We start from the raw sequence: 14,645 nt of genomic DNA, 5'->3' as shown, positions 1-14,645 counted from the left end.
CTGGTTCACTTCCCAGAGGGCTGCAATGGCCAGGGTTGGGCCAGGCTAGAGCAAGGAGCTTCTTGCAGGTCTCCTACATGGGTGGCAGGGGCTCAGAGCCATGGGACATCCTTTGCTGCTTTCCCCAGGCCATTAGCAGAGCGCTGGATGGGAAATGGAACAGCCAAGATACAAACCAGCACCCATCTGGGAAGCTGGCATTGGAGGCAGCGGCTTAACCCGCTTTTGCCACAATGCCAGACTCAAATGTTGGACTTTTTATAAGATGTCTAAGGCAGGGCTCAGGCTAGGACTTCCTGCCTGCAAGGTCCCAAACCTGTTGTTATAATACACAGAGCCGGTGACAGAGAACCCAGGCAGCTCCCAGCTGCTGAGCAAAATTTAAAGGAATAATAAGCTTGGAAAATAGAACAGAGTCTAGATATGGTGTATCCAAGACCCCTAGACCCTTCAAGCGGGGCAGTCCAGAGCCCAGGATCTGCTAAGCAGCACTAAGCAGCCGACCAAATGAGAAATGTGGGAAAACCGCAGAGGCAAGGGCAGCCCTATGCCTTGCTCAGTATTTGTGTGTGCCTGCCCGAGGAGGAGGGTGAGACCCCAGGAGGGAAAGGAACTGAGGACAGGCATAGAGGGGCCCCAGCCAAGGTGAAGGCTCCTGCCACCCACGTAGAAGACTGGATTAGGTTCCCTGCTCCCAGCTGTGGTCTCGGATCTGAGGCTATTGTGGGCATTTTGGGGACAAGGCTGGGAGGTGGCAACACTCTCTGCCTCACAAAGAAATAAATAAAAATGGAAAGATTTACTGCCTAATCAGATTCTCTAAAAAAAGAAGAAACAATAAAAGTCTCAAGGTAGAAGACCCGGGTGTGCCAGGGGCTTGATAGCCCCTGGGCGAGTCACCTCCCTGGAGTCTATTCAGCTTGATTAAAGAGCACAGTGACAGGGAAAGCACTTTTTGTTTTGCTCACATAAATATGTATTGGCCCAATTTTAATGTAATACTTTCAAAATACCAATGCCCACTAACACACAAAACAGTGAAAAATGGCCACTGCCCGGTCCTGCCTGACTGCCATCTCAATGTGGGCTGGCAGCTCTTCTCACCAAGAGGTCCGGCTGTTTCCCTGTCCTCGTCTCTGCCTGACCTTCTGACTTGCTCTGGACAAGAGGATGTGGTAGGAAGTCAGACCTCCTACCCTGCTCAGGCGCCTCCCAGTAATGCTCTCAAGGACTTGATACACTCGTCTTCTCTCTTAGAACTCTGCCAATGCCATGAACACCAGTCCTGGAGAGGCTGCTAGAGTCCACATGGATCAGAAGTGAGTCAGCAAGGGAGAGGGGGGACCTGGGACCTGCGCTGTGGCATAGTGGGTTAAGTCACTGCCTGCAATGCTGGCATCCCATATGGGCACCAATTCGAGTCCCGTCTGCTCCACTTATGATCCAGTTCCACACTAATGCACCTTGGAAAGCAGCAGAAGACAATTTCAAATGCTTGGGCCCCTGTACACAGGTAGAGGCCCAGAAGCTCCTGGCTTCTGACTTCAGGTTAGGCCAGTGCTGGCTATTGTGGCCATCTGGGTAGTGAACCAGCAGATGGAAAATCTGTCTCTCCCTCTTTCTCTGTACCTGTTTCAAAATAAATAAATCCTTTTTTAAAAAAAGTGAGCTGGGCCAGTTGTTCCAGCTGAGTCCCCAGAGATAGCAGAAATATGAGAAAAATTAGATTCACAAAGCCACCTGCCTAACCTGCTGCTGTATGCAGACACTAGAGGGGCCCAGCAGAGACGACCCTAAGATGCTAGGTCACAGCACTGCAGGTGAAATCAATGGTTGTTTAAGGCTCTTAAGTTTTAGGGTGTTTTGTTATAGAGCAACACCTGATGGATCATACGGGGATCGACAACCATTACAACTCACACGTTGTCAGTGAGTCTCCAGCGAAGCCATATGACCTTCCATCATGGTTGCACTGGCCGCCTGTACTTTGCCTTCTGAATCCCCCTCATGTTGCAGCTAGGAACTACACACCACAGCAAGCCATTCTTCAACAATGACAGTGGCATCACTTCAACAGGATAATGACTGTGCCTTGGAAACTTCCCATGCTTAAGCTCCCAAATCCATGATCTCCTACTCCATGACTGTTCACTAAGATGTGTTACTCCGGGCAGGTTCTACACGTCAAGGTGAAAAACACAAGGCAGCTGGTCTGAACCCTTCCTTACCTGCCGCATCCCTCTGGCCTGCCGGTCGCAACACAGGAAAGCCCCCAGCAAACAGGTCTCCCAGAGCCGGGGGTGTGCTGCCGCCGCGGGAGTTCGCAGCAACTCCTCCCTCCTTGTTGGTTCCTTTAGGGCCTTTAGAGAGAAGAAACAAAGAGCTGAGGTCTGTGCACAGTGCAGAGCTGCCCGTTCTCACTTGGGCTCTCTCCCAACGCTGGCCTTGGCACCTTCCTCCTCTTCCCCCCCTTCCAGGTCACCCTTCCACACAGCGCCTTCTCCAGGGCCCCTCTGCCTGACACCCAGCAGGTTCCCCTCCCTAGGCCTGTCTGGCGCCCTCTCCAGTCCGATCAAAGAACTGACTTTTTGTGGCCAATCACCCTGAAGAGCAACCAATAAAAGGGTCACTTTGTAGATGACATTAGGGGAGCTGACAGTCACTGGTGCATTTGAAAACCCAAACACAGTAGGCATGGAGTTGGTCCTATTTTCAACTTGAGACCAAGAAAACCCACTGATTTAATTCAGTCACTCTAACTTCTTGTCCACAGAGTGCAGGTCAGAACTGCAAGTGCAGGCCCCAGTGAGTGGACCAGGCGCACAAGCAGCAAGTGGAGGCCTGCAGTGAGCGTTGCTTGGGCATTTCCCTTGCTGTCTCCCCAGCTCTCAGGCCTTGAGACCCTCATGCTGCCCCCTCCCCCCACCCTTCCTGTGGCGTGGACAGCACACGGGCCCTGGGGAGAGCCTCCCAGATGTGACTACTGACTACAGAATTCAGTCCTCCCAGAAACCGGTCACAGCTTGGAGTGAATTTGCACAGATTAAGGACAGAGTGTCCACTGGTGGGTGAAGAGTGGCTGGATTACTCTGGGTATTATAATATAAGGTGGCCGGTGCTGTAGCGTAGTGGGTAAAGCCAACGCCTGCAGTGCTGGTATCCCATATGGGCCCTGGTTCGAGTCCCAGCTGCTCCACTTCCCATCCAGCTCTCTGCTATGGCCTGGGAAAGCAGTGGAGGATGGCCCAAGTCCTTGGGCCCCTGCACCCACATGGGAGACCGGGAAGAAGCTCCTGGCTCCTGGTTTTGGTTTGACGCATCTCCGGCCATTGCAGCTATTTGGGGAGCGAAACAACTGATAAAGACCTCTCTTTCTCTCTTTCTGTAACTCTTTCAAATAAAATATCTTTGAAAAATATTATATAAGGATACTTCAAAAAGTCAGTAGAAATGAAATTAAAAGGTATGCTTATTTTGGTGCAAAAATGTTGAAACCCCTGTATAATTTTAAATACATGTTTTCATGACATTTTTGAAGATATCTTGTGTGAATATATTTCAAATGCTTTTTCCACTATAATAAACATCTTTTAATTCCATGTTCTAGGAACTTTTTGAAGTACCCTCATTTATTACTTTCTCAGTGAAATGATAAGGAAGGAGGTATTCTAATAAAACGGATGTATCTGGGGCCGGTGCCGGGGTGCACCAGGTTAATCCTCTGCCTGCAGCGCCAGCATCCGATATGGGCACCGGTTCTAGTCCCAGTTGCTCCTCTTCCAGTCCAGCTCTCTGCTGTGGCCCAGGAGGGCAGTGGAGGATGGCCCAAGTGCTTGGGCCCTGCACCCGCATGGGAGACCGGGAAGAAGTGCCTGGCTCCTGGCTTCAGATTGATGCAGTTCCGGCCTTAGCAGCCATTTGGGGAGTAAACCAATGGAAGGAAGACCTTTCTCTCTGTCTCTCTCTGTAACTCTGTCAAATAAATAAAATAAAATGGATTTACCTGTTAATTGGTTTAGATAGTGTATCTAACCAGACACTTATTATGATCAATGCTTAAAATATTTCTTTTAAAATGTATTTATCTTTGTGCATAAATATATATAATTACAAGAGATGAGATACAATTATATTTTGGGGACTATCTTTGAGAATTACCGTGATGCAGGTCACTGCAAATCACATGCAGGCATAATCCTACCTTACATTTTAAAATAGTTCTGCATACATTTTGAAGAAAAATTAAAATTTGTGTTTTATTTCATAACTCCAACCTGAACACTCCTTTATCCTTCTAAACAGTTCACCATGAAATTTTTCTCACAAACAATTAAGCTTTCAACAATCTGGGCCAAAAAGAGAGTGTTATTATCATCTCTCCATCTTGCAGATGAGCAAATTGAACTTCAGAGACAGAGTGTCCACTGGTGGGTAAAGAGTGGCTGGATTACTCTGGGTATTATTATATAAGGTGGTTCTGTGCCTTGTCTGTAGCAGAGCCAGAAAGCAACAGGGGTCATCTACCCACGGCAGGAGTCCTCCTTCTCTATCACACTCCAGGAGACAGACAGCTGCATTTATCTGAGCCCATGAGACACAATTTGGAATAAATCATCTTTGTGAAAAACAGAACAAAAATCTGGCATTTTTTTTAGGTTGAAACTTTCATTTTCAACCCCTGAATTTGAGGACTACGTTGACAAAGGGTAGGGGATATGAAAGTTTTTTAAAATTAATTAACTTATTTATCATTTGAAAGGCAAAGTGACACACAGAGAGAGAGAGAGAGAGACTGAAATTCCATCCACTGGTTCATTCTCCAAATGCCTGAATCAGCAGGGCTGGGAACTGCAGCCAGGGCTCCCATGGTAGGGACCCGTGTACCCATGTACGTGGGCCATTGTAAGTGAACTTCAAATGTTACCCACAAAGGATGCATACAATGTGGTTTGTCCTTGAGTGAAACAGTGTTCATCAGTGAGAAGGAGTGAGGGATGCTGTGCGCTGCGCCGCGGAGGAAGCGCGGGACCACTGTATTCCGTGGCTCCATTTCTATGAATTGTCCAGAAGGGCAACTCCGTGGACAGCAGAGCAGCTGGCACCAGGGGCGGGCTCTGAAGGGACTGGGGAGTCACTCTAACGGGTATGGGCTTTCCTTCGGGGGTGACAGGAATATTCTGGAACTAGACAGAGGTGACGGTTGCAACACTGTCAAGGCGCTAAAATGCCCCTGAATGGAATACTTTAAGTGATGCGAACAGTGAGCTGCCACAATAAAGAACAGTTACCCTACTGTGGAGTTCTTTTTCCTTTTTCCTTTTTTTTCACTTTTCCTGGTCTCCCATGGGGTGCATGGCCCAAGCACTTGGGCCATCCTCCACTGCCTTCCCGGGCCACAGCAGAGAGCTGGCCTGGAAGAGGGGCAACCGGGACAGAATCCGGCGCCCCGACCGGGACTAGAACCCGCTGTGCCGGCGCCGCAAGGCGGAGGATTAGCCTAGTGAGCAGCGGCGCCGGCCTCTTTTTCCTTTTTTCATCTTCAAAGTGATGGAAGAGAGCCTCTGCAGCCCTTGGGGGTGGGGGTGGGGGCAATTTCCTCGCCCAGCTGGGCTGTCCCGGGCCCGGCCTGCCTCGGCTCGCGCTCACTCACTCTCGATCTGTGGAGCACTTCGGTCGTTGATTTGCGTGACCTTCCGCAGGCGAGTCCCTTGTTGGATGTCAGCCAGCAGCGCGCTCCGACCTCGCGGGTCTGCCTTTCTCAAGCCAGCAGCATCTGAGCTGATCTGTAGGGGGAGAAGAGGGGAGTGACCACAACCGCGCGGCGCACTGTCTGCTGCAGGTGTCTCTCCTGCGCCTCTCCCTTCCCGGTCCGATCATTCCACAGGTGTGCTCACCTGCAGGTCTCGGTGGAGCCAGCCCTCAGCCCTGCTCATACCTCTCTGTCTCCCTGGGGACCTAGAATGGCCTCTTTCTTCCAGGCCCAAGTGCCTATCCTGTGTTCCCGATTCTGCAGGTCTCCAGGAGCGCTGATTGACAGCCCGTCTTCCCCTCCTCCTGGGGAAGCCCTATCACAACCTGGGCTTCCTTCCTGTGCACTTGGCCCCTGCTCCCCTCCAGACCAAATCCTTAGCTGACCTGCACCTCGATGATGGCAGCTGCTCCCTCCCGTGCCCTGCCTTGTCTTGGCCTATTCTGAGCAGTACTGAAGTCTCACTCAGGCCCCAGGACCCACATCTTCCCTGCTGGGGGGACCCAGGGGCCCACCATGGGCCCATCCTCTCCAAGCTGCAGCAGACTCAGGCTCCAGGAGGTGAGTGAGAGATGGTGGCTTTCATGTGACCAGGGGCAGAGGGGAGGACTGGGGAGCACCAAGGGGGTCTGGAAGCCGGGGAGAAGTGGGAAGCGATCCCAGGGAGCCTGAGCATGCCACACTAATCATCACACCACCTTGCGGGCTCAAAGTGAGCTTGCCCTCTTCTTATAGATGGGAAAAGAGACCCTGCAATCACCTGTCTGGGCGTGGGTATTTGGCCTGGCGGTCAAGGTGCCCATGTTCTGCATACCCAGCTCCGCTCCTGTCTCTAGCTAGCTTCCTTCTAGGGCAGCAGCAATGGCTCACGTGATTAGGTTCCACTCACGCAGGAGACCTGGGCTGAGGTCCTGGCTCCCAGCTTTAGCCCTGGCCCAGTCCTGGTTGTTGTGGTCATCTGGGATGAAGCAGTGGATGGGAGGTCTGTCTGTCTCTTTCTCTTAGGTAATAAATAAATAAAAATAAGACTTGAAGGGATCTGTGTGAGGTCACTTGGTGGGGCTCCAGCCCAAAGGCCAAGTGCATTTTACATAGCAACACTGCAGCTGTTAAGGGCACGTGCTACTTTTAGCACTAGTGTCCTCTGCATTGCTAAAAGGCTGCGTAAATATATTAGCGAGACCGACGGTTGTGTTAACTTGGCGAGTTGCCCTGAGGTTGAGCTGCTTCACTTCCACCGTAGCTTAAGCTGACACGACCGGGGCTCCCCTGGGTTACGGAGAACCCAGGGTCACAGAGGAACCTCTGGGAAGGGAAGGGCTGTGCTGGAACACATGGCCAGGAGGAGTCTCTGTGGTTGGGAGGTTTATACTGTGCGAGCTTGGAGATGGTGACACATTGCTCAACGTACAAAACCCATCTTAGCCCCTACACCGCACATGGAGTATCACACGTCTGGGTTTCAGTGTAAACATCAGCACTTTTAAAACCTTTTCTGGCCCCAAATCTAAGTGAGGCCACCCACCGTTCTTTCTCAGCGCCCCCCATCATGATTACCGCAGGATGTAGTCTCTATCTCACTGTGGTTCTGTGATTAGTGTTCGTCACACACAGGATTCCTTATCAGGGACGAGATCCTGTTCGTTGTGTTCACCAATCCATCCCCAGGAGCAGAGCGGCCGCGGCCCGAGACAGACTCAGGACCTTCTTCTGGATGCACAAACAAGTGAACGCGCACTGAGTGAATGGAAGAGCCTGAGTCAGGGGTCAGGACACCTTGCGCTGCTCTCGGCCACCAGGATGTGGCACGGGACTCGGCATCCTCGTGAGTCCACAGAGGGGAGGCCACCAAGAGTGCAGGGCAGCCACCTGCCCCAGGCCAAGCAGGTTCCGAGGGACAGTCCCTGGAGGATAATCGGGCTCTCCAGACTCTGGCTACAGCTGCTTTCTGTTCAGAAAAGGACACACTAGGTTTACTGACTAGGAAGTCTTGGGCTCCCCAGCATCGGGATAGAAACAAGGGCAACTGCGGTTTTGGCTGAAACGTGCCCAGTCTACATTGTCGCGGGCTGACGCCACTGCACAAGACACACATGCTTTAGAGGCTGGTCCTTGTTGCCTGGACACGGGCTATCTCTACACTTCTGAGGGCTTGTGGATGGTCAGCCAGGGGCTGGGAGCAAAGAGTCCTTTCTCTACTCCGTTGGGAACACACACACACACACACACACTCTTCAAAAAGTTCATGGAAAATGGACTTAAAACATCAGCCTATCTTGGTTTAAAATTTTTTGAAATCCATGCAGTTTTTTTCAATATGCATTTCTATGATCCATTTGAGGAAATTCCAAAAGCTCATGAAAAACAGGTGTTAGGAAAAAATGATATGTTTTTCAACAATTCTTTTTGCATCAAGATACTCTTTTAATTCTACTCTCCTTGAAATTTTTGAACTACTCTTGGGTATATGTATGTATTTATTTTGAACTTTATTTATTTGAGAAGCAGAACCACAGAGAGAGAGAGAGAGCAACACACACACACACACACACATGCACACACACATACACACACACACAGATCTTCCATCCATTGGTTCATGCCCCAAATGGCCACAACAGCCATGGCTGGGCCAGGCCAAAACCAAGAGCCTGGAACTCTGTCCTGATCTCCCACAGGGTAGCAAGGGCCGAACTACTTGGCCATCTGCTGCTGCTCTCCCAGGTACAGAGAGCAGCCAGGACTTGGACTAGCCCATATGAACAGTGCTAGCCACAGTTCAACCCACTGTGCCACAATGCTGGCCCAGTATGTGTTTATTTTGAAGAATATACATCTATGTGTGCATATATAGTAGAATATTTCCTACACAACATGTGTTTTTTAAAAACTCACATAAACCGCAAGTTAAACTGCAAAGTTTTAAGTTTAAAACCCCCTTCTCATTTTACTTCTAAATTAATCAGTGAGAAGGAATAAGGGATCAATGGGACTCTCACGACTGCAACCAAGAGGGTCTGAACATCTTTGTGTAAATTTGGCATTACCGTCTCAGGTGCGGTCAGGCATTCCAGACAGAGTGCTTTGTAATGTTCCCCCTGGGTGTGTGAGAAACAGCACCAACTAGAACAACATTCACAGCCCAACTCACACGACAGCCCTGGGGAAGGCGAGGGTTAGGGTGGTGCGTGCTGCTCTTAGATGATGTGGAATGATGAGAAAAGTCTATCCCTCACTCTCCTTACTACTACTGCTTACCAAAATGGACAGCTCCCTGAACTTGCCAACGCAGGCTTCACACTGAGGGCTAAGAACACACATGCCCTTGCAATAATCACTTTAATTTTAGAACCTACTTAGCGTACCCCGCTGTAAGTTCTTGACCATCTCCAGTGACAGATTTGTTAATGAACATCCTCCATATCAGCAGGAGGAAGCGACAAGCCACACGGTGTTCACACCACGCAGTCCGACTCGCTGGGACTCCTCTGCACCTTCCCCTCTGCTGTCCGCTAGAGGGCTCTCGCTCACCTGCTGTGACAGTGGCACTCCAAGCCACTCCTCCTCCAGCGAGGCAGAAAGGGATAACTTTGTGGCTGAAGTGAGCAGACATATTCACACTTGATGGGTTTTGTACAAGAGAACACATTCATTCACACGCTGAAGTTCATGACACAGACCTTTCTAGTCTACCTGCCGTCTTTATTCATGATTCAACCATAATTTCTTTTCTTTAAAATCCACACCCCTAAGAACCCTTGTAACTGTGGTTTCAGGATAAAGACACAAGAATGAGATTTCCAAATATCACCTGGGTGGTTTTGCTCTGTGCTGACCCTGATGACTGATCACTGGTAATTTTACTTAAAATACAACTAAGGGAGATGAAGCCAGCTCTGAACACTTCTCCCGTGGCAAATACACACACCCAGAATTAAAGACACCAAACAAACAAACAAAAAAAAAACGCAGAAGAGCACATCTTGGAAGTCGACTCCTGTACTTTCCTGCTAACACTGCTCCTGAGGGTGAGAACGTCTCGGGTTCCACTCAAGGCTTTCTTTTTCACCCGGTTCTCCTACAGCAAGCTTCAAAACAGCAGAGTAGTAACACACATTTGCTAGTGCTCTGGGCTGTGAAGGCTGACAAGCTAACATGAGCCAACAGGAGTAGAAACACAAACACTGCAGAGCATCCTAACCGAGCCGAGGTAGGAAGAAGAACCGTGCGGTACCTTCACTCTTGATGCATTCTAAACGCTTTTCTGTATCTTCCTGTCATTCCGACAAATGGGGCAACCACGTTCCAGTGCAGTGTGGGGGAGGGGAATGACATCCAGCCCCCACCAAAACCGCGACTCGCACATCCTCCTGCGAGCTGACACCCTCCACCGTGTGCCAGTCCTGCATCTGACACCAGTGTGTGAAAGACGCTAATAAAAATCTCGCCAGCCAACCCAAATCCAGCAGACTGTTCTTCCACCCACAGATAATCTCAACCGAGTCATCCTAACACAGTTCCAGTCTTGCAGTCTCTAAAAGGTCGCTTCTCCATCACGACCGTTCACCCTAAAAGGAGTACCCAGGTTTCCAGGCACAGGCGCTTGCTCATCTGCCCAGCCCTCAGCCATCAGCCATCCCCTGCCTCCTCCAAACTGGGGGAGGGTCTGGGCAGCCGGGGTATGTGCAGTTCACCCCCGGTCTGAATGCCACCAGCAGCCAGCACAGCATCGTCTCCCTCCTCCTGCTGCTGCCATCTTTCTGCTGGAGAACACAGAGAGCCCGGGGTCCAACAGAGAAACACAGAATCATTTCAGAAGGAGCTAACTTTCCCCCGTCGGGCCTGACACAATGTTCCCTGCGCTCCAAATGTGCATAAATCAAACTGTTCCAGAAGGAGGCATGCTGGGATCCAACAGTTTTGCATCTCATTTTTAGAAATCCAAATATGCAATTTAAATCCACGAGCCAAATGAATGGATCCTCCAACCTCCTTTTGAAAGCCTGCTCTCTTCAACAAACCTGTACTCAGAGCCGTGGCTGTTACAGCTTGATCAGAAATGCTTCAAAATCTGCGACTTTCCGAGCACGGATGTGACGCCACGAGTGGAAAATTCCATACCTGGCCTCCTAGAACAGGTGACCATCAAACTGCAGGTGTATTATTTTTATTTTATTTATTTTTATTTTTTTATTTTTTGACAGGCAGAGTGGACAGTGAAAGAGACAGAGAGAAAGGTCTTCCTTTGCTGTTGGTTCACCCTCCAATGGCCGCCGTGGCTGGTGCGCTGTGGCCGGCGCACCGCGCTGATCCGATGGCAGGAGCCAGGTACTTCTGGTCTCCCATGGGGTGCAGGGCCCAAGCACTTGGGCCATCCTCCACTGCACTCCCTGGGCCACAGCAGAGAGCTGGCCTGGAAGAGGGGCGACCGGGACTAGAACCAGGTGTGCTGGCACCGCAAGGTGGAGGATTAGCCTAGTGAGCCGCGGCGCCGGCCAAACTGCATGTGTATTAAAGATATTGTATAAAATTATCTCTGAGCTATATGCCTTGGACGTATATGAAACATAAATGAATTTTGTTTGTAGGCTTGGGACCTGCCCCGAGACGGCTTATTGTGTATGTACAAATACAGCAACGCCTGAAACAGTCTGTCATCTGAAACACAGGACAAGGGAGACTCAGGCTGCGGCGAGAGGACAGAGCTGCGTGGAGTTCGGTCCCTTCCCCACTACAGCACAGGTTGCAGGTCGATCTGGCCCTGTTCTTCACACCCAGAAAGAGTCCAGCCCTCAGTGCTATCTCACGTGCTGGTGAGATTGGCTTCTCCACGTGGCGCCTACCTCCTTGCCCATTCCCAACAGCCTGTCCACCCCAAACTCCTGCTGGCTTTTCCTGAGTGATTCCTCTGCACCCTGGCTCCTCTTCTCCAGCCCCTTTGGGCCACCTCTGGATTCCATCATTTGGCTCTCCTGCCTCCCGTCTCACCCTTGTTCACACAGCATCCAAGCTGTAGAACACATCATCCTGTCGCCACCAAACTCTTAGCTGGCTCCCCATGGCTCTCAGGGTGCACTTGGAATCCCCTTGGGTTGCACAGGGCCCTTAGGGCCCAACCCCGACTTTCCAGTCCTGGGGCACCCCTAACCGGGGCTCACCTCGGGAATGTGGCTGGAGTTACTCTCTTTGTTCTAGTCTGCTTGTCTCCTGGCCATCTTTCAAGTTACTTCCGACCCTGGAAGGCCAGAGGAAGAGCCTTGTCTGTGTTCCCAGAGCTGCATGCTTCCCCGAGCAGCGCACCTGCCACCCAGATCATGTCACTCCCCTGGCAACCTGTGACAGTTTCCCAGCTCATTCAAGATTAAAAATGCAAAGTCCGCATTCACACTGCCTGCGAGACCTGACCGCACGTGCATGCACTACCCTGGGTTTCTCTCTCAACGACTGAACCCAGGCATTACGATGAGAAATACGGGCATCCTATCAGCCCCTTAACCTCTGGTCCAAACACCTGCGCCTAAGCTCATCTTTCAATTCACTCCTTCAAGAACGTTTCTAAGTTTGTGTGCGTGTGTGTGTGTGTGTATACATGAATGCAAGTGTGCATATATACCTGCGTATTATGTGCATATGTATAACTTTTTCCCCTCATTTTTTAGGTTTTTTTTTTTTTTGACAGGCAGAATTAGAGAGTGAGAGTGAGAGTGAGAGTGAGAGTGAGTGAGAGAGAGAGAGAGAGAGAGAGAGAGAAAGGTCTTCCTTTTCCATTGGTTCACTTCCCAAATGGCTGCTACGGCCGGCGCCGATCTGAAGCCAGGAGCCAGGTGCTTCTCCTGGTCTCCCATGTGGGTGCAGGGCCCAAGCACTTGGGCCATCCTCCACTGCACTCCCTGGGCCACAGCAGAGAGCTGGACTGGAAGAGGGGCAACCAGGACAGAACTGGCGCCCCAGCTGGGACTAGAACCCGGGGTACCGGCGCCGCAGATGGAGGATTAGCCTAGTGAGCCGTGGTGCTGGCCTCCCCTCATTTTTTAATTTTCTAGGACTGAGCTTCCCAGTGGGTCTCCAAAACTAGGATTCTAATCTATGTTTTAGACCCCTTCTGACAGTTTCTCTGTAAAAATTATTTATCTTTATCTGAGAGAGAGAGACAGAGAGGGGGAGAGAGAGAGAGAGAGAGAGAGAGAGAGAGAGAGAGAGAGAGAATGAATGAATCTCTCCACTCTTCTCCAAATGCCCACAAAAGCCAAGACTGGGTCAGGCTGAAGCCAGGAGCCCTTCTGAATCTCTCTGAGGGTGGTGGCGGCGTGGGCGAAGTACGTGAGCTGTCACCTGCTGCCTCCCAGGACGCTGCAACAGAGTAGAGAAGCTGGGGCTTGACCCAGGCAGTCTGACACGGGATACGGGTGTCCCAAGGGCCATCCTGACCACTGAGCCAAACAGCCCATCCACCTCCCATGACAATTTTGTAAAGCACTAATTGTCTAACTCCCGTGAATATGCCTGGGCAGCCCTCTGCCTGACGGGGGACAGCCACGCCGCCCACGCCAGCGTCCCTGTGTTTTACATTCTTGATTAGCTCCAGGCCTCGTATGCCCTGCCCAGGATGCAAGTCCCCACGGTTCTTTTCCAAGCTGCTACTCAGCCTCCCCCTACCCTGCCCAAGCCCTGCCACACCCGCTGAACCTTTCCCCTCCTGTGAGCTGTACAGCAGATATGCGTTCTGTTACAGAACCCATTTCTCCTAAGCTTCCTCAACTAGACTTTTCCTTGTGTGACCTCCCAAGCCCAGCACTGGCCTCCTCTACTGCAGCTACCGGATCCTGCCCGATATGAGAGCTTCTATTACATGGAGTGCAGAAACGAAGCCACCCCTCATTCTGTAACCAAGCATTCAGGTTTTAAAAAGCTGCCTGAGCCATCGATCAGTGTTTTGCTGCTGTGCACCCCACAGAATCCTTAGCTCCTCAACTCCGGCTCCTCTGCTCCTGACATCTCTCTGCTTGTACAGCACACGCAGGCTGGGAGCGGAGGAGAAGCTCCTGTGGCCTCTGGTCACGCACAGCCCTGGTCCCTGCACGCTGGCCGCACGCACGCTCTTAGTCCTTGGGCCACTCTGTCCCTAGAAATGTGAATTCCTTTCAGTATCCCTCTTTTCTTCCCAAAGATGCCAGCATTCCCAGGTTTCAAGAATAAATTTTAAATTAGGAGAAAGTATATTTTAAAAAACCTATGTTGTATCTGGAAAAAAACACAACAATGTCATGAACTCAACACAGAAAACAGTAAAAGCAGGCCAGAGCCAGAGTCAAGGGCAGCAGGGCTGATAATTAATCTCTGTTGGAACAATGTCTCAGAGACGGCCATGTTTCCTATCTCTTCTTGCTCTTAAACAAAAAATGTTACCAAAATGAAACACGCCTGCCTCCTGGCAGGGCATCTGCAAGCTAAAGACAGAACATCACTGTCCCCTGTCCCAGCACTTGCTGGGCATTCTTGTTTCTGATGGCGGCACCCCTCCCCACCAGTGCATCCAAGCTCGGAACCTCAAAGACACCTGTGGCTCCTTCTGCCCTTTTATTTGAAACAGCCAATAATTCACCTGGCTCCTTCTCTCTAGTGTGCACAGAGAGACTGTCTAGGAAGGAACGTGTCAACAGGGCTGCACCATGCAAGCAGCAACAGTGACAACAACAAATACAAATGGGAAGGGGCGTGCTGGGGGCAGGCGCTGTCCCAAGTCCTTTGCAAGCACCAACGCCCTTCAAGGGCCCTCATGGAGTCCTCTCCTACGGGTCCCGGGTATGAGCATTAGGTTGTTTAGAGATGAGGCTCGGAAATGAAGCCAACTCTCTACCGCCAGTGAGTGCAGGGCTCAGCGGGGAGATGCAGCAAG

The 14,645-nt window shown here is 50.9% G+C and overlaps 1 protein-coding gene across 6 annotated transcripts in view; it reads right to left on the bottom strand.

Moving 5' to 3' along the window:
- WIPF3 (WAS/WASL interacting protein family member 3) overlaps positions 1-14,645 on the bottom strand; it is an 86,897-nt gene that overhangs the window by 12,842 nt on the left and 59,410 nt on the right. For all 6 annotated transcript variants that reach the window (XM_089316068.1, XM_089316066.1, XM_089316067.1 and 3 more), the window contains 2 exons: positions 5,651-5,783; positions 2,229-2,360 (listed from right to left, as the gene is read on the bottom strand). In XM_089316068.1, coding sequence (XP_089172194.1) covers positions 2,229-2,360; positions 5,651-5,783 — 265 coding nt within the window. The remainder of the gene's footprint in view (positions 1-2,228; positions 2,361-5,650; positions 5,784-14,645) is intronic.

The sequence above is a fragment of the Oryctolagus cuniculus genome, chromosome 16 (genome assembly GCF_051225735.1).
Source record: "Oryctolagus cuniculus isolate XC-2025 breed Fujian yellow rabbit chromosome 16, ASM5122573v1, whole genome shotgun sequence".
Lineage (NCBI taxonomy): Eukaryota > Metazoa > Chordata > Mammalia > Lagomorpha > Leporidae > Oryctolagus > Oryctolagus cuniculus.
Note: the sequence above shows the minus strand (reverse complement) of the source record. Positions and strands in the feature narration are given on the sequence as shown.